The 25,905-nt window shown below is 39.3% G+C and overlaps 1 protein-coding gene across 1 annotated transcript in view; it reads left to right on the forward strand.

Annotated features, from left to right (window-relative positions):
• The first annotated feature begins 2,955 nt into the window (after window positions 1-2,955).
• ca10a (carbonic anhydrase Xa) overlaps window positions 2,956-25,905 on the forward strand; it is a 211,992-nt gene continuing 189,042 nt past the window's right edge. Inside the window, exon 1 of the mRNA XM_046376937.1 lies at window positions 2,956-3,719. Within this exon, the coding sequence (XP_046232893.1) occupies window positions 3,659-3,719 (61 nt within the window). The 5' untranslated portion in view covers window positions 2,956-3,658. The remainder of the gene's footprint in view (window positions 3,720-25,905) is intronic.

Raw genomic sequence — 25,905 nt, forward strand, 5'->3', positions numbered from 1 at the left:
TATTAAGTCTTTATACTTTCAGACACCACAACGCCCAACGCCTTCTGACAAAACTTAGGCTTTTTCCCACACCTGTGCCAAAGAAAACACAAAGTGAAGTAAGAGGGTGGGTATTTCCTTATGCAGAGTGTATTTTTCATAGCCAGTGGCTGCAGAGCTTCGTAGTGAGCTGCAGCTGCATTCATATATGTTTCACAGTGATGGTTTCCATTTAAATAACCCCAAAAGCCTCTTTCTGTTGAATTAAGTTATATTAACTGGCTTGATAAACTATGTCTTGTGTTGTTGTACTCGCTCGATGTTTGGCCGTGTTAGCAAAGCTGTCGAATCACCAGCTTTGGATCAATAGTAATGTAATCATAATAAATGGGCATGTACGGCTGTCACCATTATGACAGTGGTGCATGAGCGAATTGCAATGTGAAACTAGGGGCGTCGATAAACATGTCAGCCAATGCTACAGTGTGCATCAGTGATGCGTTTTGAACAGTTTTTGCAAGACAGTCGAGCTCTGTGATGCAGAGGAAGACGATAAATCAGGCTTTGATAAACAGATGCATTCACAGTTTCATTCACTGTTGATTTGCACATGGGATTTACTGACAACAAGATAAAATATAGAATATCACAAGCCTTAAATCTTTAATCAGGCATATCAACATATGATTGAGCTAACATATTTAGCCTCTATCATCGCTAATTATTATGTGCTTTGCCAGTGCACAACTGGCCTGCGAAGAGTACTGACCTCAAGCCCATCCAACACATTTGGTATGTACTGGAACACCGACTGAGAGCGAGATCTAATCAGCCAATATCAGTGTAGGACATCACTGACGCTCTTGTGTGTGAATGGGAACAAATCCCTGCAGCCAGATTCAACATCTGCTGGAAGGCCTCAAACCAGAAGAGTGGAGGTTGTTGCAGCAGCACATTAGTAAGCAGTAAAGTTCAGTAACTGCATGTGGGTTTGGATGTCCACACGTTTCTGTGTGTGTGTGTGTGTATATATATATATGAAGCGAATATAAACACTTCTGTTTTTTGGAAGTATTTGTGATCAAGCAGTTTGATTAGCCCAGACATTTAGAACACGATCAAATCAACCTTAAAGCATGTCCCTAAAAATCCATGAAAATAAATCACAACCCACACTGGCCTGTGCAGACTCTGACCTCCACTTAGGATGTTTCTTGTAGCTGTTGAAGTAGCATTTATACAATAAACTTCATTATCTCCAATATATTTATATAAAGTGATGCACAAGCAACCAGGCTGCAGTGAAAATGTTGTTTTTGAAAGTCAACCCCCCCCCTCAAAAAAAAAAAAAACTAAACTAAAGCAGGATATTTTGTTTGATAAAAACGGGATTGAAGTTTGGAAATTAGTAAAAATTATTATTGGAATTATTCCTTTCTTTCGTTTTTCTTTTTTTTTTTTTGATTAACTTGAGCAACACTCACGAGTGGTGATGCAACAGTCAACCACCCGAACTCGACCCAGCTCACAAATCCTTCCGACTGTCTGAGAACAAAGACGGTGCTGCGCTTCTCTCCAAGGTGCTGATTTTCTTTTTCCTTTTTCTTTCTCCCTCACGCACGCCGCGTGGGGCCAATGGTGGTCACACCGGACACTGGCTGCTTTTTCTGATTCATGCGCCCTGATCCAGACTTCAGTGCAGTGTTTAATTATTTATTTGTCTCAATAGAAAACTGCAAGAGTGGGCTTTTATTGTGAGCAGTCCAAATCCCGCCTGTGCATCAATCACGTGGTTTAATTGGTTTTGATATGCCACAGCTGACAGGTGGATGGATTATCCCGCCAAAGAAGAAGCGCTCACTAACATGGATCTAATACACAAATTTGTGCTTTTCGAGTCATTTGTATGCATAAATAGTCTTAAATCTTTTAATTCAACTTGTGGAAAAAAAAAACCCCAAAACATCCTGTCACATAAATGATTCCAACTGCTCGGAGTTGCGGTCCACTACAGGTATTTCCCGCCTCTTCTGCCTTCCTATAGCCTGATCGGCGTTCCATTTAACACAAACAATATTTCAACAGCAAACACGAGGCGTTTTTCCTGCAGTGCGCGTTGTTCATCCACCTGTGCCCCCGCCTGCCTGTGCGCGCATCCGCTGCATGCGTCCGCGCGCGCGTCTCTCTCAGTGAATCCTAATAGCGCGCCGAGCCGCAGAGCTGGGTGGCATCGCTGGGTGCCCGTTTGCTACACCACGATGGCGCAGCTGAGTGTACCTTCCCTCACGTTGTTTATCATTATCAGATCACTGCTGTTCGATATTAGAAACGCTTCAGTTCTTTCGTCAGATCAGCGCAGTGTCTTCCCCTGATCTTCTACTCTTAGTTCTCAACAGAGATATTTTTGTTGTGCCAAAGCTGCGCGGTTTGGGAGTTTCCTAAGCCTTATTGTTATTATTATTTGCAGAAAACTTGTCTCCAGTGGCTGTAAGTGTGTTTCAACTTCCTCTCATTAACGCACTTCCCACGCCGAGTCTTAAATTTGCACGGAATGCTTTTCATTTTGAAGAGTCCCTGTCTTGTGCCCGGGGTGTGTGGGATGGAGAGCGAAGTAATCCTAGGTCAAGTTGTACACAATCAGCTAGAACAAGACCGGAAATGTTATGATTCTGAATACAAATTAAAAGCACTGATTAACAATGAAATAGAAACAGCGTAAAAGTGTGTGTCAGCTATGACATTGCATGATGTGATCACGCGATGCTCTAAGTGGCATGCTAAAATCATGGAACACTTGGATTAGAACAATATACTTGACTCTTTCACTATAATTAAAGTAGCCTACGATCGATTTTCTAAATCTGGGAATTTGAGGTATTTAAACCATCTAATAAATACAGTGAGGAATATGTTTTCTGACTCTATTCTTTCACCTTTTACACTCATTCTTTCATTTCACAAAATAACATTTAAAAATTACAAGCCTCCAGGAATGCATTCATATCTTCAGTGACTACTTCTGTATGCACGTAGAAAAACACTCCGAAGTCAACAAGCCAAAGCTTTGATTTTGATACCCCTAACCAGGAAGCCGTGCTTTTATTTTCGTACACTTGACGCTGGTCCCTCGCAGTGACGGGGAGAAGTGTCGATCGGAGGCTCGCCACCTGGCGATGCGAGTTCTTGAGTTGTGGGGCGTTACCAGGTGTTAGTCTGATCCCACAGCTTTCCCACCGTGTTAGTGTCCGCTTTCTGTTTCTCTCTCCCCGCACAGAGAGTTTACCCATACGATCATGTGTGACTTTCTGTGATAAGAACGGGATGCCCGCTCTGTGAATCGGCGCCGGATGGATGGATGGATGTGTACAGCGTTCTAGGGCGCACTGGAATAACACAGCAAACTGACAGGGGATCAGTGTTCTGCGCGGCTTTTTTCCGTCTGGAGTTCATCCTTTTTTTGCCATCTCTGGATTTGTTACATGTAGTGGTGGGAACGTGCAACATTTATTCTTAAGCTCTGATCACCTGCTATGTGTCTGGTGTGGAAAATACCTGGTGGAAGGTGTACAGCGGGATCCAGTCAGGGAGGACAGGACATCTGCAACTGATAAATCTCCTTTTCTAATTTATTTCATTTGTTTTAATTCTGTGCGTAATGTACGTGGAATGAAGACAGAGGATGGATATAATTTGGGAAATACTGATCATTCTTCATGCCAATCTTATTGTCTGCATATCAGGTGAGTTATGGGCGTCATTGGTGTCTTTTGGGCAGGTGCTTCAGACAAATCTATGGATGAATTATTTTTAACTTTTTCCTTCCGTGAGATAACAGTGGCTGACGGTGGGTTTTGGTTTGGGAGGGGGAAAAAAAGGATTATTCACAAGAAATGCTTGTCGGGACGCACTGTGGCTGGCGGCGTGAAAACTGCAAAATGCACCGTAGTTTGTGAACCCGAAATGTAACAGTCCCGTTGTTTTAGATTAGCAATACATCTTTGAGCGTGCGTGTGTGACAGTGTGCGTGTGTGACTCAAGGCAGTCACCGTGTAGCCTCCACCACTAGACGCGAAGCCTTCTGACGCACGCATGACGGCCGGGCTTTTAATGCAACCTACAACGAACACGATTGCTTATTCATTTTCTTTATTATTTTTTTAAAATATATTTTTCCACGTCCATGCCGCGCGTTTAGTTAAAATTCAGTCGGTCATTGTGAACCGCTCGGGTTCCAGAAACAATTCAGTCAGAGTTGTTGTCGAATAAAGCAGCTGTGCGCACCGGTGAGCGCACGAAAGTGTGCGGTGCGGTGAGCGGATGCGGTGTGCTGTGTGTGTGCGCAGTGCTGGCAGATGCGTCTGAGCCATCAGCTCATCAATGGAGCAACGCATTCTGTCACTTTACTGTGCGGATACTTTATAAAGGATCAATTTTTACACAGGACTCTTGTTGGCGTGTTTGAGCTACTTATAAGTAAAAAAACAGAATTGTATAGAGGTATTTTTTTCCTGAAAATGTATGGCAAAAATTGCACTTTTATCTCTTTACACTGCAGAATGTGAAAATGTGTCCAAAGATTTTAAAAATCAAAGCAGGTATTACTGGATGAATCCTTCTTTCCACATACGGACGCGAACAGGCTGCATTTGAATAAAGTTGTAATTGTTAAAATAAATAAAGTAAAATCAATTTTTTTAAAAAAATAAAAACTTTTTTCTTACAGGAGACATAAATCTTTGTTAATTCGCTACTACAAAACGGGTGCGTCATCCACTGTCCCAATGTTTACGCATTACGCACGCCAGACTCTTCTCTTTCCTCTGTATCTCGGCCCTCAGGTTGTCAGTGAAGAGTCGGGGTTTGTGTGACAACCACCCCACGTCAGTGGCCAAGGCCCTCCCTTCAGTTTTGATTGGTTTGTCCTTAAGAATATGTTTTAATTGAGGTCAGCCAGCCGGGAACAAGCTGGTTCTGTCCTGTTTGGGGAGTTCTAAAAGTAATGGGTGTAAATTGGTGATGATGTTGTATTCTTGTCTTCACAGGAAACAGGGTAGATATTCTTTTCACCACTGCCCTCAGTTTCAGGTAGTTCTACCTAAAGCTAATAATGGGGTAATGAAGTGATGAACGCAACTGTTAATTATTTTTGATTCTAATTATTTAATGTACTGTGATGATTAGTACCTTTCATCTCAGCAGCTGCTCCTCCAAAACACCTTCAGACTCAGCTTCAGTTGTCAGGAACATCAAATATTTATGGGCCTTAGCCAATGAAAACTGACTATGCTATCTGACGCTGACCTATTGATGATTTTTATTTAACCAGTAAACATCAAGTTTTCACACAAACAGTGAGGTGACAGAATGAAGTGTGTCACAGGAGGAACATGGCAGAGCAAAAGGAAGAAGCTTTTCATCTTTTGATTCATAGCCATTTAGGTGTCACTACATTCACATTTTACATTACATTTACACACAAAGGTCAGAAGTACTGCAGCATTAAGAACTACAGTAGTTCGTCATTCTCACAGTGTGACTTCCTAGAACTATGAAAAGGTCCCTCTGGTCTGGAAATTCCTGAAGCCAGGATATTTCATGCATATTATTCATTTCTATAACATCATATTTCTTTATATTTTATTTGTATATGCTTAAACAGTTATTGAAAAAGTCAGCTTTATTTTTCTTTAACCCAAGTTTGACCCAATATGTATTTTCTGCATTTTGGCTCTGTAGCTGTTTAAACTTTCAGTTACTCTGAACACTTTCTGGAAGTCTAAAGCTGGATGGTTGAAAGCTCTGGAATGAGCGACTATGTTCATTGTGGAGAGGAGATTGTTTTCTGAACCGCTGATTCCAGGTTCTAGAAGGAACGTTCAAGATCTTGTTGGAATTTTCTCTCGAATTTTCTTTTGAAGATCTGAATCCATTTCAAAATGGATCTGCTAATTTCTTTGTCCATCATTTGATTGATTGCTTGAAAAGCAGTAAGAAATGTTGTAACAGATACCCAGGGACCAAAGTGATACCATGTTTTGTCCAACCAACAGTCCAAACCTCATCAAATAATAATTAAAACAATTAAAAAGGAATAGCAGCAAACAAGCTGGAGTTATGAAATGTTGTGACATTTGGTTATCAAAATGACATCTGTACTTGTGCATATTTTCTGTTGTTTAATTTACAACAAAACATAGTTGATAAAGTCATTGTATGATTTTTACGCAACATTTAGAAAGTAACTAAAGCTGTAAAGTATAAGTAAATCAAATTGGGGCGCTACTTCAAGAAATGCGCTTAGTTATCGTCCAACATGGCCAATTGATGTCGTGTAGCTTGATGTCAGGTTAAACTTCATTAATCTCCACGAGTGATAATGCTGCTAACTCAGACTTCAAGGCAGGCTATTATCTTGCACATTCAAGCCTGGATTGTGGACATGAAAGTCTCCTTAGTGCCAAGGCTCTAATCTGTGATGTAATCAAGAGGCACAGCTTGGCATTGTTCCAGTGACAGTGAACAGGAGGCTCAGTCATTTTTCTAAAGCTGGGCTTTTTTGAATTCGGACACTGTGGCTCCAAAGACAAAATTAGCGAATGTACGGTACATCCAACTGATCCATGGATGTACATAGAGCTATCAGTGGAATACCTTGCTACTGAAGAAACAGCACATATAATGACTTCCCAGAAACATCTCACTGATGTCTCACTGAATCTAAACATATTTGTCTTTGGTCTATGCGTTCAAATTCGACTGAGTTGACTCCAAGAAGAGCAAATTTTGCCGCAAATTGGCGCAATGAGACACCAAGGGATTTAAAACTACCCTAATTTCCTGCTTGACCTGTGTCGCGACCGCTGCTGCCGCTGAAGGTGCTGACAGTATTGCTGAGTGGGCCAAATCAGTGGCCAATTCTGATATATTTTAAATCTGCATTAATAGATTTTTGGGAAACTTAAGAGCAGCCGAAACAAGCTGTTAACACAAATCTGAACCGTATTCAGGAGCTATGGTTGGGGATATGTTTCAGGGGCCACAACACATTAACGCCACCTAATTAGTATGCAAATAATTGTTCTACATACCAAAGATTTGTATTTTTTGTTTCCCGTGACAATCGCAGAATAAAAAAAACATTTGGGAGTCAAACCCTGTTCTCCTGTGTCTGACCTACCCATCCCTCACCCTCATCCCATGATCACTGCTAATTATGTATTTCGCTTAGCTTTCAAAATTACAAAACTAACATATTTATTTTACACAAAATCTTTTCCTAAACCTAAGTAGTTTTTGTGCCTTAACCTTACCAAGCGGCATTTGTTTCATGTTAACTTCATACTTAGCATCAAAGACATAAGCTCCAGTCTTATCCTGTTGTAAGGCGTTGTGCTGTGGGTAACAGACAGACATTGTTAGGTTTTTGAGTTGATGTGGCTAACATGTTAGCAAGAACTTGCTTGACACACACATATTGTCTTTTTTACTGTCCCCTTTAACTTATTGGTTTTAAATTATATATTTATTTAAACATATATCTCCTTTATATTTCATTTCATTTTATTTTTTTTTAAATCTTTACCCTTCACCATTTGCCTATTTATGTTTTTTTTTATTGCATTCAAGTCAGTGTAAAAATTGTCGTTTTGTTTTTAATGATTGTTAAGCACTTTGGAAACCTGTTTTTTGAAAGGTGCTATATAAATAAGGTTGTCATTATTATCATTATTATTATTATAAACTCTGTTTTGGTCTCCACCAACTTTGGAGAAAAACGTAAACTGCGTTCACCAACTCATTGTGTCCGTCTGCTGTTTGCTGTTTTCAATGAAAACAGCTGCCTGTTATGGCTGGACACAAGGTTGATGAGAACTGTGAAACTGAACCAAAATAGTAAAGTTGAACAAAAAAACGTGAGAAAAGAGATGCTAAAACTTTTGGGTCAGGTGATACTCTGTGAGCTCTTCACTACAAGCAACACCTTACACGGTACATGCAGTAATTTGATCTACTGTTAATTTAATAATTTTGAGTATAGCAGCTTTAATGAGCTGCCAGGACTTCAGTAAGTAAAACACTGAGTGGAGACAAATTGCTCTGGAATTGGTTGGCTTTTCAGTGTTCCAGTAGTGTTGCAACGTGGGAAAAAAGGTGCCCACATGGAGCCGACTAGGTGAATTACATACTCATCACCTTCAGGGCCGTTAGAGACAAGAGAATCCGCCTCTTTTTATCAGGAACTACTTCTAATTTTTGGTTCTAATGAAAACTGTCCAGCATGACAGAGCTGTGGGCTATCCAAAGAAATCAGAATATTATTTATGGATAGATTTGTTGCTGCAGTGTCTTTAAATGTAATCTAATGTGCGCAACACCACAAACCAATTCACCTCGACCGTATTGGGTTGGAGGCAGAAATCTGCTTTCTCATAAGACCACAGGTCAGAGGTCAGGTGGAATGGGCTTAAGATCTCAGGATTTTTCACCAACACCATTTCCTGTAACATTCTGATCATTTGCCCCTTCTGTAAATTAAAAACGTCCAGCAGGGTGGCCCCACCAGACTGATGTTAATTCAGGGTCAATCTCATCTGGCCTCTCAACTCTCAGGCTTCATGTTCAATTCTGATTTGTCACCATCTTTTATTTCCACTTCCCTCCTTCTTATTGTAACAGTGCTACAGGCCTGAAATAGAAGGAAGTAATCGTCTTGACTATGGTGTCATTTCATTATGGATTGCTAATTATAAACTATAGTTTCATGGTTATCTGGTGGTCGTTTGATGTTGCATGGGCTACATATATAACATTTGAAGTGGAACCTCCTCCTCAGCCTCTATATTAAACCATAATATCTCTTTCATCTGGACCGTATTCATGAGATCATTGGACTGAGCTAAGGTGCAATATTTCTAAATTGTAAATAATAATCTGCAATAGTATTAATAATTATTGCCCAAACACAAGCAAAACATAGTAAATACGGGCCTTTAGGTTAAACACGTGCTTCTTCTTTTCTTTCTGATGAGCTTGAAATACAATCTAATTATAGCCATGATGGAAAAGGACTCGTGTGATGCATGCTGATTGTTCTCCATATATCTCTCTACGTGGTGTTCGTCAGAGGCAAAATGTACACAGATGAAAAATATGAAACAGTGTTGTGGATGTAAAGCGGGGCCAGATTAACCCACCAAGGGTCCCTGGGGGCAAAAACAGGCTCCCTGTTTTTATTTATTTATTTAATTGTTTGTTTTTTATCTGTTTTCTGTGCTCCAAACTGGAGCTGGACGATACCACAAAAATTTGGTTCAGATTGAACAACACCTGAGGGAGAACCACTAATGCTGACATGGATGCCAATGCTTTTTTATTAAGAATAATGAGTGATTTATTAGTTATATGCGTCATTAACAGGCTCCTCCTGACATTTTCATTACCATGGAATCATTTTCTAAACATTAGGCATTTCTTTTCACCATTCTCTGTTTATGAAGGTAAAGCAAGACAATTTACAAATTATAAATAACAACACTTTCTCTCTTTACTAATGAGGTGGTTGTTACATGCCTGCACAACACAACAGATAAGGAGAGATTACATGCTCTCAAAATACAGTGTGTGTACAACATAGCTGTACACAGGGTACAGTCAGGGTCTCATAGTATTCATATGCACTGATGCCATCATACATTAATGCAATACATTTTAAAAAAAACTACTGTAGACTTAATATGTGGAGTACACAACTGTTTTCTAATTCATTTTTCGATTGTGCACAAATAAAAACAACAATGGCTACCTGACAAAAGAAATAAACATTTAAATTTACAGCACAGAAGCTGTGACGAAAGATGTCGTAAAGGAGCTAAAACATGCGGGATCATTGATATGGTACATCGACCCAGTGTCAGCTGGGGGGCGTGGTCATAGATGATGGATGGATGAATGGGTTTAATAATAATAATATTTCATTTCCAAACCAGCTGACACACAGTGAACTGAGAGCCTGATGGGGTTTGGAGTAGTTACTTGCTTTGCCTGGTTGATTAAAACCAGCTCAAAACTGTTCCTGTATGTCAAAAATTATTAAAGAAATAATAACAAAAACACATGCTTGTCCCGCTGGATCAAAGAAATATCAGCTGAAGTTGTTTTCCTGTAGCGATTCATAATGGTAATAATAATATACAAAAAGATCCTTTGCTGAGTACAAACAGTTGGGGTTACATCATGCTTCATAATGTGTATTTAATTTAATTTAATTTGAATTTCTTTTCATACCTTTTGAATTTTGCAATCTGTGCACGTGTCCAATATTGTGTTTCTTATAACAATATTATGCATTTTCTTACTACTTTTTGACTGACAGTTTGTGTGCTTGTAATGCGCATTTATGGCAGTTAAGAAAGATTAATCAAGAGCAGCATTAATCATTCAGTCTTATTGTCATTTCCTGGTGCTTGGTTATAGTTTGGGCTGATCACAAGTATTGAATCAGCTGTCTACCAGTTAAAACTAATCAGGATGCCATAAGGCTGCATAGTCAAATCAAAGATCAGAAATTCAGACCAACCAGATACACAGAAGAGTCAGACAGTTTGAAATATTCCAGAGAAAAAGAAGCATTGATTTTTATTTTTTTTTTGTGGACTCCAGTTGTGGCAGATCTATAAAGACTTGTTGTGTGCTTTTACACAGTTTATTTCTTTTATGGCAAAAGGCCAGAGCAGGAACATGTTGTTGTAGTGTCGTGTTAGAGCAAACATTCAGAGGATTTTCGCCTCTCCTCTATTACACTATCTTTTCTCCTACAGCATTTGTTTGCTTCCCCTGCCCAGAAGTGCTCAAAAAGCCAGTTCTAAACAGGAATTGACATTATGTGGCAGGTAAACAGTTTTGTCTGCTGTTCTCCATCTATTCAGACACAGAAATGCCTGTTTCACTCCTCAGATTTGCCTTACCGTGTTCTCAGCAGAAATCCTCCCGTCCACACACTGCGACTGTGCTCTCTCTGTTTAAATCTCCCGTTTCATTTAATGCTCTTCTGAGAACAACTGGAAAATACAGAAGAGGGGAAAGTTGATTTACTTTTTTTAACAAAAATTTAAAATTAAAAATTTAATTGTTTTGGATATCAGATTGAGTCAATAGATGCAATTTTAAGAATTTTAAGAATGTTTGGAGAGTGGCATGTTTTTGCAGTGTTTCAGCACTTTATTTGTTTCTACTACAGCATCCACCCAGTCTTATGAACTTACTGTTAGTTCATAACACTGACTAATGTGCATGTGTTTCCCATGTTGAAGGCCCTGCACCTACAGACCTCTGGGCTCCGATTGCTGTTTACAATAACTGATAATTTGCATGAATGAAGCTCAGGTTTTCAGAAATTGACTGCAACATTTTACTTTCTGAGGAAAGCTTAGTTAACTTAGAGACATAATAACTAACTATATTCTCAACTAGCCATTACAGATAGTAATGAACCTAACAGCCTGCATCTCAACCAGCAATCATATTGATTTGCTGAGACGTTAAATGAAGAAGTTAACAATGTTTGTGTCAGGTCTTCTGTGTGTAGACTGTGTGGTGGCAGGCTAATTTGATTTCACAACAGACACACTGTAAAGAGTTTCGTTGCAGAGGGGGAGGACAAGGAGGGGAGGAGATGAGAGGAGAAGAGAGGAGAAGGAGAAAGAGGACTGGAGAGGACAAAGATGGGATGAGAGGGAAGCAGAGCAGAGTTAACGTCCCCACTTTGTCCCTCCTGCTGGACTTCACACTTTAAAATAAAAGCTGTGTCATTTCAGTGGTCAGCATTTAGAAACTGAAAGATTTCCAAAAGAATTGAAACAATGATTAGCTGACAGAAACAGTTTTTCAAAGCAAAAAGTCTCTGGTCTGTCCAGTTTGAGGTTTTGCTGCCTTTTTTTTCTGTTTTTGTATAATTTACAGCTTGCGCTTTTGGACTGTTGGTTGATGACCTCAACAGGGATTATGATGAGAATTTTTCCATTTTACAGGCCAGTGTAATTAATCAAAAAAAAAAAAAAAATTAAATAAATAAAAAATGATCTACACCTTGATCAATCTTCATTAGTTGCAGACCTTTCTGAGAACTTGAAAACAAACAAACAACAACAAAAACATCCAAAGGACTTGGTTTGTGGTGCTCAAAGGGCCTCCTAAACCGAAAAGTCAATCATCTGAAAGTGAATGTGGTGGCACTCTACGAAAGTATAAAATACATGCTAATTAATAACCCGAGGCTCAAATACCACCAGATTTCTTATGTCACATTGTTCTTGACCGCAAATTTATAAAAAATCATTGAAGTCAACCACATAAATAAATCGCTTTATTAAAGAACCTAATTAACAGATATTTAAAAGTTCTGAAAGCAGTAAAAATGACTTCATTTCCTTCGTGGTCCGTAGAGGAAAGATTGCTCCATACATCCCTCCGAAATAACAATTAAGTGCCTAATGCTAATTTATTACACAGCTCTTAAAACACATGCGGTTTTCTCTGTGTTTTCACTTTTATTGCTCCTCTACTGAACATCAACAGGGTTTCATCCTTTCTTTCATATTACTTAAGGGTTCACCATGGCATGCTGAGCAGTGGGTTTTTATGTCGTCAGCTACACTGCTCCAGCAGCACTCCTTTTAGACAGCAGTTTTTTTTATGTCAGTTGAGTGTCTATCTGTCTGTCTGTCTCTTTTTAGGTGCTGGGAGTATTGTCAGTTGTTCAGTTCATCCTCTTTTTCCTGCTTCTTTTAAGCAATCTGTGCGTTTCCTTTCTGCCCTCTGGAGCCGAAGCTAAAATGGAATTTCAGCTTGCGGAACATGTTTGATGGGAGTGTTGAAAGTTTCTAAAATTCAATATTGGATTCTTCTGTAGTAGCACTTAGATTGCAAAGGCAGTAATGAAGTCCCCACCTCATGCATTACCTGAAATTTTCAAAACAAGCTATGCAAGCCAAGTATTGGCTCCAAGGCAAAGTAATATCAACACCTGATTGCTTCCAGGGACAGAGGCACATTAACGGCTCCACTTCCCCTCGCCGAACCTCATTTTGTGAGCAACTGTGACCAACGCGGATAATCACACGTTACCTTCACAGGAAAAACGTGGACTCAAGAAAGCTTAGAAATTTAAATGGGATGATGAAATCGCAGGGTAGCGGCTTTTGGTGCGTTCGTGACAGCAACACGTGTCTACACCAGCCAGCCATATGCCACCAAGCAAACATCCGTGTTGCTTAGGACGCCTGCAGTCACTCCCTCCTCTGCTCTGAGTGGATGTATCTCATGTTGCAAACCCCAGTGGCACATGGCGCCTGCAGTGTGTTTCTGCTTGAATCTCTGCCCACCCACTTCTGCATGGCCGTCTGGTCAGTGTCAATGTGTGTGTGTGTGTGTGTGCGTGTGCGTGTGCTGCCCTTTTGCTATGCTTGTGAGCACCAACAGTTGTGAGAGTGCATTTTGATTTGCTCTCAGTTCTACAACAGTGGGGGAAGAATAAAATAACAGCACACTTTACTGGAAATGTAATAACTTAACTTCTGCATTATGGTATGTGAAAAGGGTTTTCATAACATATCAAACAACATAAACGCTGATACGAATCCTTCTAACAATGTGGAATCAAATATACAATGAAACCTGCCATCACATTCACACCAGTCAGTCAAGTACATCCTGGCTACTTGTGTTACTACTTCTTCTGTCTTTATGTTGGTGCATACTTAAATGATGCTAACGCTGAGAATCACTGTTAGGATGAAGCTCGTCACAGTTCTGGAGTTGCATTTGGTTTAAGGTTGCATTGTGGAGCCTCCTGCTTTTCATGTCGCAGTTCACACACACATCACACATGCTGCTCCAGCGAAGCCTCATCTAGAGATTCACAGTCTTACCTGTTTTTTTCTTTACTATGTGTACAGCAAAAATACACCTGAAAATGGTTTGTGAATAGTCAAATCAACAGAACATAAGCTGTAGATATCTATCATGAAATATGACATGAAACAATCATCTGTTAGTTTTTGTAATTTTCTGGTTTGTGACCGATGGTAAATGTCTAAAGGTTGTAGAACACCTCCTTGATCTTAGTCACTTCTTCAGTTTGTTCTGCTTCCTGTTTGTGTCTGGAGGTCTTGAAGGTGTGCTGGTTTCACTTTCCTCAAGCTTTGCGTCTTCATCATAAATAAATGCAGGTGGCTGCTGCTTGTGAGGAGTAGTCTCAGCAGTTTTTCTAACAAATGACAAACAGCTTGACATTTACTCTGTGTGCACAGTAAATATGTCTGCATGGCTGATATGTGACCCACTGTTCACCTCCAGCAGTCCTGGCTCCTTTAATAGAAAAAGTCTGCCATGCCCAAAAAGGTACAGCACCGGCTAGTTGTTGATTTGTGTCAGTTTACCAACCTCTTCTGATTGTGCTAATAATGACCGTCCCTGCTCGGGTGGATGTAGTGTAATGTTTTTTTTTTTTTTTTACAGCGCTGTAAAGCCTCTTGGTGAAGAGGCTGCAAGTGTTTGACTTTGACACCTGAGTCTGTGATGTGCATCCCGGTTTATGTTTCTCTCCCAGTTTTCTCCAGTTTACTGGTTCAGGAGGCGGCAGATGCTCCACAGGGGTCCATCTTTTCGTTTTAGATGGATTACATTAATGAATGACACTTGTTGGAAAGCTTTTATTGCACTTACAGTAACATCATTTACCTTCAGCTTGAGTGACATTTCCTTGACTTCACCTGATTCTCCCCTGTGTCTGTGTCTGTGTGTGTGTGTGTGTTTGTGTGTGTGGAGAGACCATAAATGACAGAAAGACACAGTAAGTGCACATAAACGTGGTAAAGAACATGCTGAGGGTCGAACTTGTGAAACTGGTTTGTTGGAAAATTGACCACTACAGTCAGAGAACCCAGTCATCACTTGCCCTGATATGTTATTACGGTGAAGCCGTGTGTTCACAGTAATACATGGCAAGCTATGAAAAATAATTAGAAGTTGGGATATATACCTACATATTTAAAGAGCATTTTACCTCACAAAAGACTATTTATTTTATTTATTTAGTGAGTTAGTTTTTTTTACTAAAAATACCTTGTAGGCCTCCCCTTGACCTCAGTGAGGGAGCCATGTAGTTTTAATTGCCTTAACTTTAATCAATATTTTTAGATGTTCAATAGATCAAATGAATCTGTGTGAGGTCACTCGTTTTGATCAACCAACAGATGCAAACACCTGAGCTCTACGCAGTGTTTCAGCAGCTTACAGCTCACTGTTTTGGCTTTACACCCTGCAACCTTAAGGCTTTTTCTTTCAGTCTCACTCTTCTCATCAGCTCTCATCAGAAAAGAAAAAAAACATTTTACTTTTGGAACTGTCCTGTGGAATTTTGAAAGGTGCTGACATGGGATCTACTTTGCCCTTGTGTATGAGGTGTGTGAGGACCTGAAGAGTATTTAGATTTAGCAGAAAGTACAGGACAGCACTGAGATTAGTTCAAGACTCGGGTTTTGAGCTAATTTTAGGATTGGAGATGAATGATGCCAATAGGATGTTCTCACAAGTATAGAGTGTGTGTGTGTGTGTGTGAGAGAGAGAGAAAGAGAGAGAGAGTGACCACCTTGGCTGCCCGACGAGCAGCCATAGCTCATCACATCTGCTGCTCAGGAATCTGAAGTCTATCAGCCAGCTGGAGTGAGACGACCTCCACACCAGCTGTAATTTACCACGGGGAGATGGGCTAGGGAGTGTTTATGTGTGTATGTGTGTGTGTGAGTGTGTGTGCGTGTGTGAGAACGTGTGTCTTTGAGTGTGTTCCTGTGGAAGATTGGCGCAGCCAGAGAGAGCAAAATGAGTAAGTCAGTGATGGGGCCTGGCAGAGAAAGCAGAGAAAGGAAGAAGGAAGGCAGGCAGGGCTGCGGTGACATGGAAGCATCATCCTGCAGGTGGACAGTGAATTTTCATGAGCACCAATCACAAAGCACTCCAGCATGCTGCACACAACAAACCATCCAAGTGCCCCAATTCACTCTCCATCACACACAGGCCCTGTCAGGGGAGCCAAATCTCCGGTTGCTAATCTGATAATCCTGTGCAGATGTGTGTCCTGCAGCAGGAATAGGAATAGAGTGTGTTTGTGTGAGAGAGATGAAGAGCAAGTGAGTGTGTTCGACAGTAAGTGGGTGGGTGATACAGAGACACAGAGAGCTGGTGTTTACCCAGGCTTCACTTTTCTTTTTCTGTGTGTGACAGGAGCACAGTAGCTGTTTGTTTTTTCATGTCATCAGTTCTTCTGGAAGAATCCACACTGGTGTTTACACAGTCTGCTGAGGGTTTAACACAGCTGAGATACTGTGTTTGGTCAGTTCTTAAGTCGGAAAAAGAGCTGATATTATTGCGTTTTTAGTATACACGGTCCTGAGTGAAAGTCACGCTATGAACTGCATTCATAATCTTAAAGATGGCACCTATTCAATCCAATGCACCAAAAAGAACTGCTTATCCAGCAAATACACCAAAAAAGTTTTCTAGCCTCCGCCCATCAAATACTGCTTTTAAGCACATCTTAGGGTCTCTCAAACAAATGTAGAAAGTACCCTTGTGTGTGAAGACCAGCAGGTGTTAATGTACCTTCAGTGCAAACACATCCACGTAAGTGCCAATGCAATGTATTTTACAAAGCGTAAGAATATACAGACAAGGGCGGAGGTCAGCAATCATCTAACCTAACCATGTAGTCCTTGTGCCTAAACTTGAGCACATGTTAACACTATCACTATTTCTTAGTAATAACCTATAGGTTCTTGCTGTTTAAAAACCTTTTCACACAACATTTTGTCTTCAAAAAAAGTGTAGTATTCACTTGCCAACATTTGGTGTTTTTGAATAGGTGCTTCTGGAAATAACCAATGGCGTGCCAAGTTAAAATGTTGTGTTTGCCTTATGTGTAAATAGAAAAAGTGATGAGCCAGGCTAACAAGGCTTTTTCACTGCAGCCAACATGATGTGTGGATTGTTCTGTAAGATGCAATTAGCCTACTGAAAATATATTAAATACTCATCAGTATGCTTGCATGCAACATACAACAGTCCGGAATGAGGCTACACTGTCACACTGTGGATTTCTTCTCATTAAACAACATCAATAACCCATTAACCCTATTTTATATATATGAACATCACTGGTTTTTATATCTGACTGAAAACAGGTCAGACTGTGTCATGTAAGGAAAAGTGAGTTTGTTGCACTGTGTCCCTGTTCTGTGTTAAACAATCCTTGAATGACTAAGTGTGGTAAACTCTGAGGGCAGTGCAGTAGACTCTATTCACCATAGCTATTCTTGGCTCTCTGAGACAGAATGGACTGTAGCCGAGCTGTTACACATTGTGGTAAGTACAGTGTCTGGTCCTTGGCGTAGGTACACAGAGCTTTCAGCTCAATAGGATCAAATGCCAGAGAGGACAAAGGTACTCACCTTCTTTAAACCCCCCTCAATTATTGATGGATGCTTCCCAGTCCCTGCTTCACCTCTCCTTCCTCTAACTCAAACATAACACAATAATGCATCTCTTCTTCTGGCAGCACTCAGTGGAAGGAAAACAGTGACAAAGTTTAAGAGATGAGAAATTGGGCAGAGTGGAGGAAGTGGGAGCGAATAGAGAGTGTGTGTTCTTGTCAGAGTCAAATTCAGTGTGATCGGTGATCCATAAACACTTAGCCACTCTGGTTCTGCTGAATACACCTTCAACGCCCTCCTGACAGGATGTGTAAAAGAACACTGCTCTGCTGACCCAACTTTGCATATTAGTGGTGAGTGTTTGTCTTATCTGATACTGGACTATGTGTTCAGAGAGTTCTGTGATGCATTTTAGCATGCAACTTTTTAACATTTAACTAGTGATTCTCTGTGTGTGCTCATGCCTGTGCCCCTCCCAAATACATTTCAGTCAGGTCTGGGACTGTTCAGGAAAAAAAAAAAGAGGAAATTGTGTCTGGAAAATCACTTGGAGGTTTCTGATCTGCTGCTGCCACCTTGTCAGTGTTTGTTTTGGAGCCAGTAAACTTGAGTTAAGAGAGATAGGAGCTTTCTGTTAGTTCTGAAACTGCAAGACCTGTCAGTCAAAACAAACACAACCCGAACGTACCACTCTTTGTGCGCTCTTATCTACAAAATAACTCCTAAACATGCATCAGAAGAACTCAGACCCAACTTCACCTGGGAAAAAAAATCATTTTTATACACTAAACAATTAATTTAAAATACTGACTATACCAATGATAATAATAATCAATATAATATCTATCTAATATCTATCTAATTCAATCGAAAGCAACTGGACTTAGATATTTGTCTTTGAAGACGTTTCACCTCTCATCCAAGAGGCTTCAATCAATATAATAGTTAATTGCAGACTAATCAATATATATCTATTATATTCTGCAAAATCCTGATGTTGTTGTCACCGACAATACAGACTTTATCTCAACACTTGTCTCATCTCATCTCATCTCATCTTTCTCCGCTTATCCGAATCCGAATTCTACATTTTATCCTTTCTCTCTAACTATAAAGCCAGATCAGCACTCTTTTAGGTATTATGTATGACAGTGATGCAGTAAAACTTTGGGGTTTCACTGAAGGGGGGTTTCCAGCCACCTGTTTTGATGTGCATTTTTAATTTTCACATCAAAAGAAAAGAAGAAGAAAAAAAAAACCTGAATGGAAATGCAAAAAATTCTGAGGCAGAAAAACAAAATTCTGAAAAAATTCTGACATCAATAAAGCAACAATAGGTAACTATTTCACCTTAAAAGCTCACCGATTCTTGAAACTGACAAAAACATGTCCCACTAAGTAAAGTGCTAATTCTGTTGGAAATTAATAACCTTTTCATGAATAAAAAGAATCAAGGTTATAACTAGGGGTCCTTTGCACATATGTAAGGTTCTTTCTTAAGGTTTATTTTTATTTTTTATTAATTTAATGATTATATGCTGGCCCATTGCCCACAAAATCAGTTGTCCTCGGATAGGAGATAATCATTTCAACTTGATTTAAAAAAAAACAACAATATGAAATTTGAACAATATTTACTATTATTTTGTGGTTGCTCAAAATGTGTCCCACATATTTGTCACCACTGTCAGTTAATTATAAAAAGCAATAAAATCAGGCAGCTACAAGGTCAACTACATTCCTGAGGACCCTGTTTTCAAACCTTCAGCTCTACAGCCTGCTTCAAGATCACTCAAGCTCCTGTAAGTTTGCTATTTTTTCTCTTAAATTTGTTCATAGATTTGGACACTGCTACTGTCACAACCATAACATGTCAACACCGTCTCTTTTGTATAAAAATACTACACTATATTATGACATAAATGTATACTTTTTAAGAAGAGGTCTGAAGTAGCTAGCAACAGAAACAAAATGGCTGATGTGAACAACTTGTGTGTATCATGTGACGAATGACAGAAGGGTTATTTTGCAGGGATCTGACTCTGTTTCTGCGAGTACATTAGATAAAGTTTATCTTTATCAAATGGCCTGTTTTACCTCAAGTCAAAGAAACACACATTAAAGTCTTAAATAAAATTTACCCTGTAGCAGAACTTCTAAAAAAGAGATTTGTTTTTGAGGTGAATCAGTGTTCCTTTTGTAGTGATAAAAATGAGACTCTGGAACACTTGTTCTTTTATGTCCTATTTCACAATGTTTTTAGTGTGACATAAAAAAATTGGATTTCTCTAAAAATTAATGATGTGCCGCAATTTGAATTCTATCACTTTATTTTTTATATGGATCATCTAGCCTTGTCTGTTTCAGACAACATTATCATTCTGTTGGGCAAATATTATATTCATGATATTTGCTCTAAGCCTTCCTTTCCCGGTTTTATTAATGAATTTAAGTTATTTTTCTCATCCCTTAAAAAGATAAAAAGCAAGTTTGCTAAGAAATTAAGCCTGAACTTTTCCTGTCTTCTTCTTCTCTAAATTATAACTTATTTTATTTTATTACTTAGCTGCTCTGTTTTATCTTAAAATTGAAAGCCTGTTAAAATATATCCTTTGCACCTTTTCCCACCTGCCCCTAATTGGTGTTTTATGCTTTTGTTTTGTTTTTCATTCATGAATCCCCTAACGTTATGTTTTCTATACGTTATAATTTACCAATTTTCATCTGTATTATTATTATTACTTATTGTCCTCTCCGAGAGTTTGTATTTTCAATTGTTCAATTTAAAAAAAAAAAAAAAAAAAGAGTAGGTTGAGGGTGCTGACAAAAACCTCAGTCCTCAGTGGAGGCTAGAATATATTTGTTGATCACAGTGAATACCAATATGACCTGTAATGTTTCATTAACCTCTTTTTTTTTTGTATTTTTATTTATGTAATTCCCCCTATATTTCTTCCATATCACCCAACCCTAGGGGGTGAGGTGTGCCTTCCCTCTCTCTCAGTTCACCATTATGCCATGTTCATTTGGCTTACGTCATTTGGGATGCACCTACTACCTACCTACACAGTACATAGTGTATAGTATACAATATCCCTTGCAGGCTCTGCATCTTCAATGACTAAAGCCAAATGAAAATGCCATGACAACATTTAACCAAATCTAACACTGACTGTAATTTCCCCCCAGTTTCATAGTCATTATGTATTTTAGAAAATTATGGCTATGCAGCAGCTATCTGCAGAGGAGAGAAGGAGGAGAAACAGGGAATATCAAAAGAAGCGAAGAGAGAAAATACGCAGTGAGGCAGAGTTAAAGGAGGAATACCTCAGAACAGAAAGGCAAAGATAGAAGAAAGAGGGTGGAGGAAGGGAAGATAAAAAATATGAGGTCAGTGATGAATCTTATTGCTACTGGTAATGGTTTCTTTTTACTTATGATGATTATTAAGGGGTACTTTCATTAATGATAGCTTATTGCTACTTGAACTTGTATGTTACTTGCTGAATGTTTGCCACAGTGTTCACTATTGGTATACAGTTTACAGTCCAGTTTAAAGAAGAATATAATGTAGGGAGTAGGGGACACTAGAGGACAGTTTGAGATGATGTCAGTGATGCATTGTACATTAATCCTATTGGTAATTACTATACTTTTTACTATAATGATTTGATATTTGATTATATGGGGATGGGGTACTTTTAATAATGATATTGCTTAATTGTACCTTATATTCCTTAAAAAATGTTTATCGCAGTGCTCAGGATTGTTATATTTTGGACCAAATAGTTAAATAAAGTTGTTAAGCAAGAAGCCATTGACTTGAATGGTTTACATTTTGGAATTGTATGTTGTAAAGAGGTCACTGTTACCACAGTCAGAGGGAGCTTTATTTGTTTTAAATGAATATGCTTCCAATATGTTTCTTCAGTGCTGTTCAGTTATTAAAGTAATAGTCTCTTTTAATGCTAAATTATGTTTGCTAAATAAAAAAAAAACATTACTTTTTCTGTGTAGGCTTAAAGTAAATGTTGTATGATGTTAGATCTTTTAAAGGAGTGCACATGAAACAGTATAAAAAATGAACAAAAGTAAATATTCAACATTTAACAGAATATGTGTGTGCTATAGAATGCCAGATAATGATTTAAAAACTCTAAATACATATTAGACCAAATAATTTGTTTTTTATTGTGTCTGACAGCAATAACTGGAAAAACGCCTATTATATTAAAAAAGAAAAAAAATGAGGAGGTTGCACCGGTACATTGCTGAACAGCCAAGACCTTGGTCTATAATGATATACCTTCAGATTTTGTAATTTAACACCCCAAATACTGGTTCATGCACTGGGTGAGCAGGTATGATCTTTACGGCACTCGGTCTCACACTGCCAACTAAACGGGATCAAATTATATGGAACAAATGTTTTCAGGTTTTCCCTCTGATATTCCTCAGCCGCTCTGTCTCAGCTCTGGGTAAGTTTCCTGATAGCTTTGCGTGTTGCTAAAGTAACTGCTAAATACTGCTAGCTCCAGCTGTCGTTAGGAGGTTTGGGAGGAAGAGCTTTTCAGGCCCGGAGTGGGGAGTGCTGGAAAGGGCACCAGAACCAGAGCTGGGCAAGTGGGCAAAAGAAAATCGGCTCAGCAGCCTCTACAAACTTCATGACAGAGGCAAAGAGACCAAAGAGGATGTTGAAGCTGCCTTAGAGAGTGACTAAGCAGGAACAAATCTCAGGCTGGCTACTAGTTATTAGCAAGAGCTTTGTGATACAAAATGCTGCAAGACAGACGCCAAGGCGGTGTCCTTTAGTTGTCGACTAGTTTCTGATAATAAATAATGTAACTTTAACAAATGCATGTGTACAGCTGCGTAATGTTGCCGTAAACATCCACTGAGGCTTCCACTCCACTGAAGCAATGAAAAAATATGGCGCAATCTCTAATTAATATGCAATTGTTTGAACCAGCTCCTAATAATTGCCTTACAGTAGCAGATGGAGACACGTGTTAGCATTTTCTTTTGCAGATTCTCCTGAAATCTGTGTTACATTTGGATGGAAAGCAAGTTTGAGTGACTGGTGCCTCCTGAGCTAGCTCATGAAGACAGAGTAGTATTGGGACAATATATTACCCACTTCATTTTAGATAGGAAACCAATTGGTTTGGTTTGATTCAGTCTTCAGGGTCCAGATCTTTCACTTTGTGACACAGAGGCAAATATGCCCTGGCATTTACACACACACACACACAAATACACATAGAGCTGGAGCTATTAAAGAGAGGCACCAATAGGAGCTTGGTGAGAGATAATTGTCTCATAAGTCAGTAAGCACAGCTGTTGGCAAGGTCAAGTTTTATTTATGGATGCACATCGCAACTCTCAGTTCTGTTTCTGTGTCTTTTCCAATCAGTCTTTCATCGTTTCTCTTTCTTTTTCTCTCTATCTTAGCCTGTCCTGTATCTGTCCTGCTCCATGTCACTCCCGTCCATTCCTTCTCTCCCCCTCTCTCTTTCTGCATGGCTGGGCTTCAGGATTGCTTGTGCCCTTCAGTGAATATTAATGGAAGAGTTTGGATATTATACAAAAATGAACTGTTTATATACAGAGGCTCTCTCTTTTGGCTTTATGGGAGGCTGGCAGGGGCTGGCTGCCAGACTCAGAACTATGAGGATGAAATAGGCTGCTGCTGTGCTAAATAGGATTCGGGTCAGTAAGAGGCTGTGGCCAACCAGATCCGTCATACGGCTTTAGAGGAGCCTCCTCATTTGAAAACAACACTACAGCAAAGCGTGGCATTGTATGGAGCTGGGTGATGAATGTAGGATGTTCCAAGTGGTTTTGGGTTTGTCTTAGTGATGCATGTACTTTGAATTTGCTTTGGCTGATTCTGTGAAGTCATTCAAGCAAGCCCATGTATTTATTAGAGGCAGACACCAGACTTTAGACTGACTCTTAGCAGAGAAAGAAGTAGAGGAAGCAAGAACCAGTAGTTAAGTATGAAAGACAGAACCGAGGGGGGAAAAAAGCTAAAGAAATAAAACAGGACAAAGGCAATAAGAAGAAATGGTGTAAGGAAAGATGTGAAGAAGGAAAGGAAGTAAAGACATATAGAAGGCAACATAAAAGTATGATGTGAATGAACAAAATGAGACTGGAAAAAGAAAAAAGAGAATAAATGGAAGTTATGGGGGATATGATATTACTGATGTATGTACGGCTACTGGGCGGCACAGTGGTATGGTGGTCAGTATTGCCCCTAGGTGTGAGTGTGTGCGTATGTTGTTGTCTGTCTTTGTGTGTCAGCCCTGCAACCGACTGGAGACCAGTCCAGGGTGAACCCCACTTCTCACCTGTAGTCAGCTGGGATAGGCTCCCCTGCATGGATAAGCGGTATCGAAAATGGACGGATGGATGGATGTACCGCAACAAGGAAATAAAGACATACAAAGTAATTAGGAAGGCCAGAGGGGAGGATATCAAAAAGAAAAATGTAAAGAAATGGTAATGTACAGAAGAATAGAGGATGGCAAAGAAAATATGAAGCAATGATATAAAGAAAGCTGCTATTTAAAAACGAAATAAGGAATGAAAGAAAAGTTAAGAAAAGACTGAGAGTAGCAACGAGGAAAACAACAAAGAACCTGGAATAAAGAAGAAAGATAGAAAATAAGGATGATTTTGTTGATGTAGATTCAAGCCTGTGGGAAAATAAAGATAGATGAGAGGACATAGGATGGAGCAAAAGTAGGAAATAAAGGAGGGGAGACCAGAGGGGACACAGGAAGAAAAAGTAAATATAGACGGAAATGTGGTATTAGCTGCAGTCTGCGGCACTTCTGAGATCAGACCTTTAGGTGGCTCAGCTCCCAGGCATGTAAAATTCGATTGTGAATAAAATGTTTTTGTTTTGTTTTTTTCTCAGTTAAACAGTTTGTGTTTGGCACTATAAAAATCTTTACTTCACTATCCGTCCACTCTCTCACCCAGTTCTTCCTGCCCCTTCTAGCTCTCCGTCCTCTTGCAGAGAGAAAATGACTTATAATCTGATAATAAATAAAGCAAACCAAATATTTAGGATGTAAATAAATATAAGAGGAGGTTGGGGAGAACCCACATTTGATAACAGTGCATCAGTACACTACTCAGTGTGCTCAGTGTGCAGTTTGCTGCTGTGAATCAGGACAAAACAGCAGCTGCCTTAACATTTTAACTATTTGGCCTGACCACTTGTCCACTTTCTCATCTCATCGCTCTCTGCTTACTTCATATTGTTCTATCTCTTGCCAAAAAATAAATAAATAAATATAAGATTCAGGTCATATATGAAATTGAAAAGGAACTTCAGCTTCAGGCTTTACTGCTCCCAAATTTGCGCTGCATATCAAACAGAACAAAACAGAAAAACGAGTTAAGAGATGTAACATTTTAATTTGATTTCTACCTCAGCTCACTGTACAGCTACAGACAACATTTACAGTTTGACCAGTTTGACTTATCTTGAACAGAGCGATGTTATCTTGTTAGTATTGTGCAAAGTTTCCTTCATTTTCTGCCATTTAATTATTCTCAGATGGCAAAAGTTCTGACAGCAGAGACTATACAGGTCTTTATGAAGGCTGACATTGTGACAGGCTGGCAGAAACAGAAAAAAAACAACATTTACATCGGCTCCGAGTCTTGAAATATGTCGTTAAATAACAACTGACAAGGAGAGCAGATTGTCATCCACTTAACCAGACTTAGCGGTGAGCTTCTATACTTAGAGTCAAGGCATGTACAGAGTTGACACATGGCGATCTAACCCTGCACTGTACTGACTAATAACACCAGGTTTAACATGGGTATTTAAGTTTGGAATGGAGATGATTGATTTCTCTTATTGACTCGCTGATTGTTACTTGGAAATTGTTCTGCAGCCAATTCAGTAGCCTCACATTTAAGCAATTGATTAGATCACTTTACACCGCCTGCTGGGACGAGCTCACACAAATGTCTCACAGCATTAAATCGACATACCTGATAGCATTACTGCACTGTACGCGGTGAGCTCAGTTAGATATCTGCCAGAGAAACTGGGTTCCTGAGCCGTGCATATGCATAATTGGCTATATAACAGGGTTTTCAAGAGTCCACGGGTGACAAAGACATCAAATAAAGCCAGTCAAAAGAAACTCAGTAACTGGTAGTTATTTCATAATCAATCGATGATTTCAGTTATTTCTCAAGCATAAATATTAAACATTTTTAATTGTGAAAATAATCATCAGATTAATTGATAATGAAAATAATCCTTTTCAAGATAAGTATTTAGAGTGGCAGCAGGGCAGCGTGTAATCCAAAGGGTGTGTTCTTATATCATAAGTCATACACACAGCGCAAGGTGGCCTTTAACATCTGTATAAACCACCATAAAGCCTTTCTTACACATGGGTAATGTGGG

The sequence above is a fragment of the Scatophagus argus genome, chromosome 21 (assembly GCF_020382885.2).
Source record: "Scatophagus argus isolate fScaArg1 chromosome 21, fScaArg1.pri, whole genome shotgun sequence".
Taxonomy (NCBI): domain Eukaryota; kingdom Metazoa; phylum Chordata; class Actinopteri; family Scatophagidae; genus Scatophagus; species Scatophagus argus.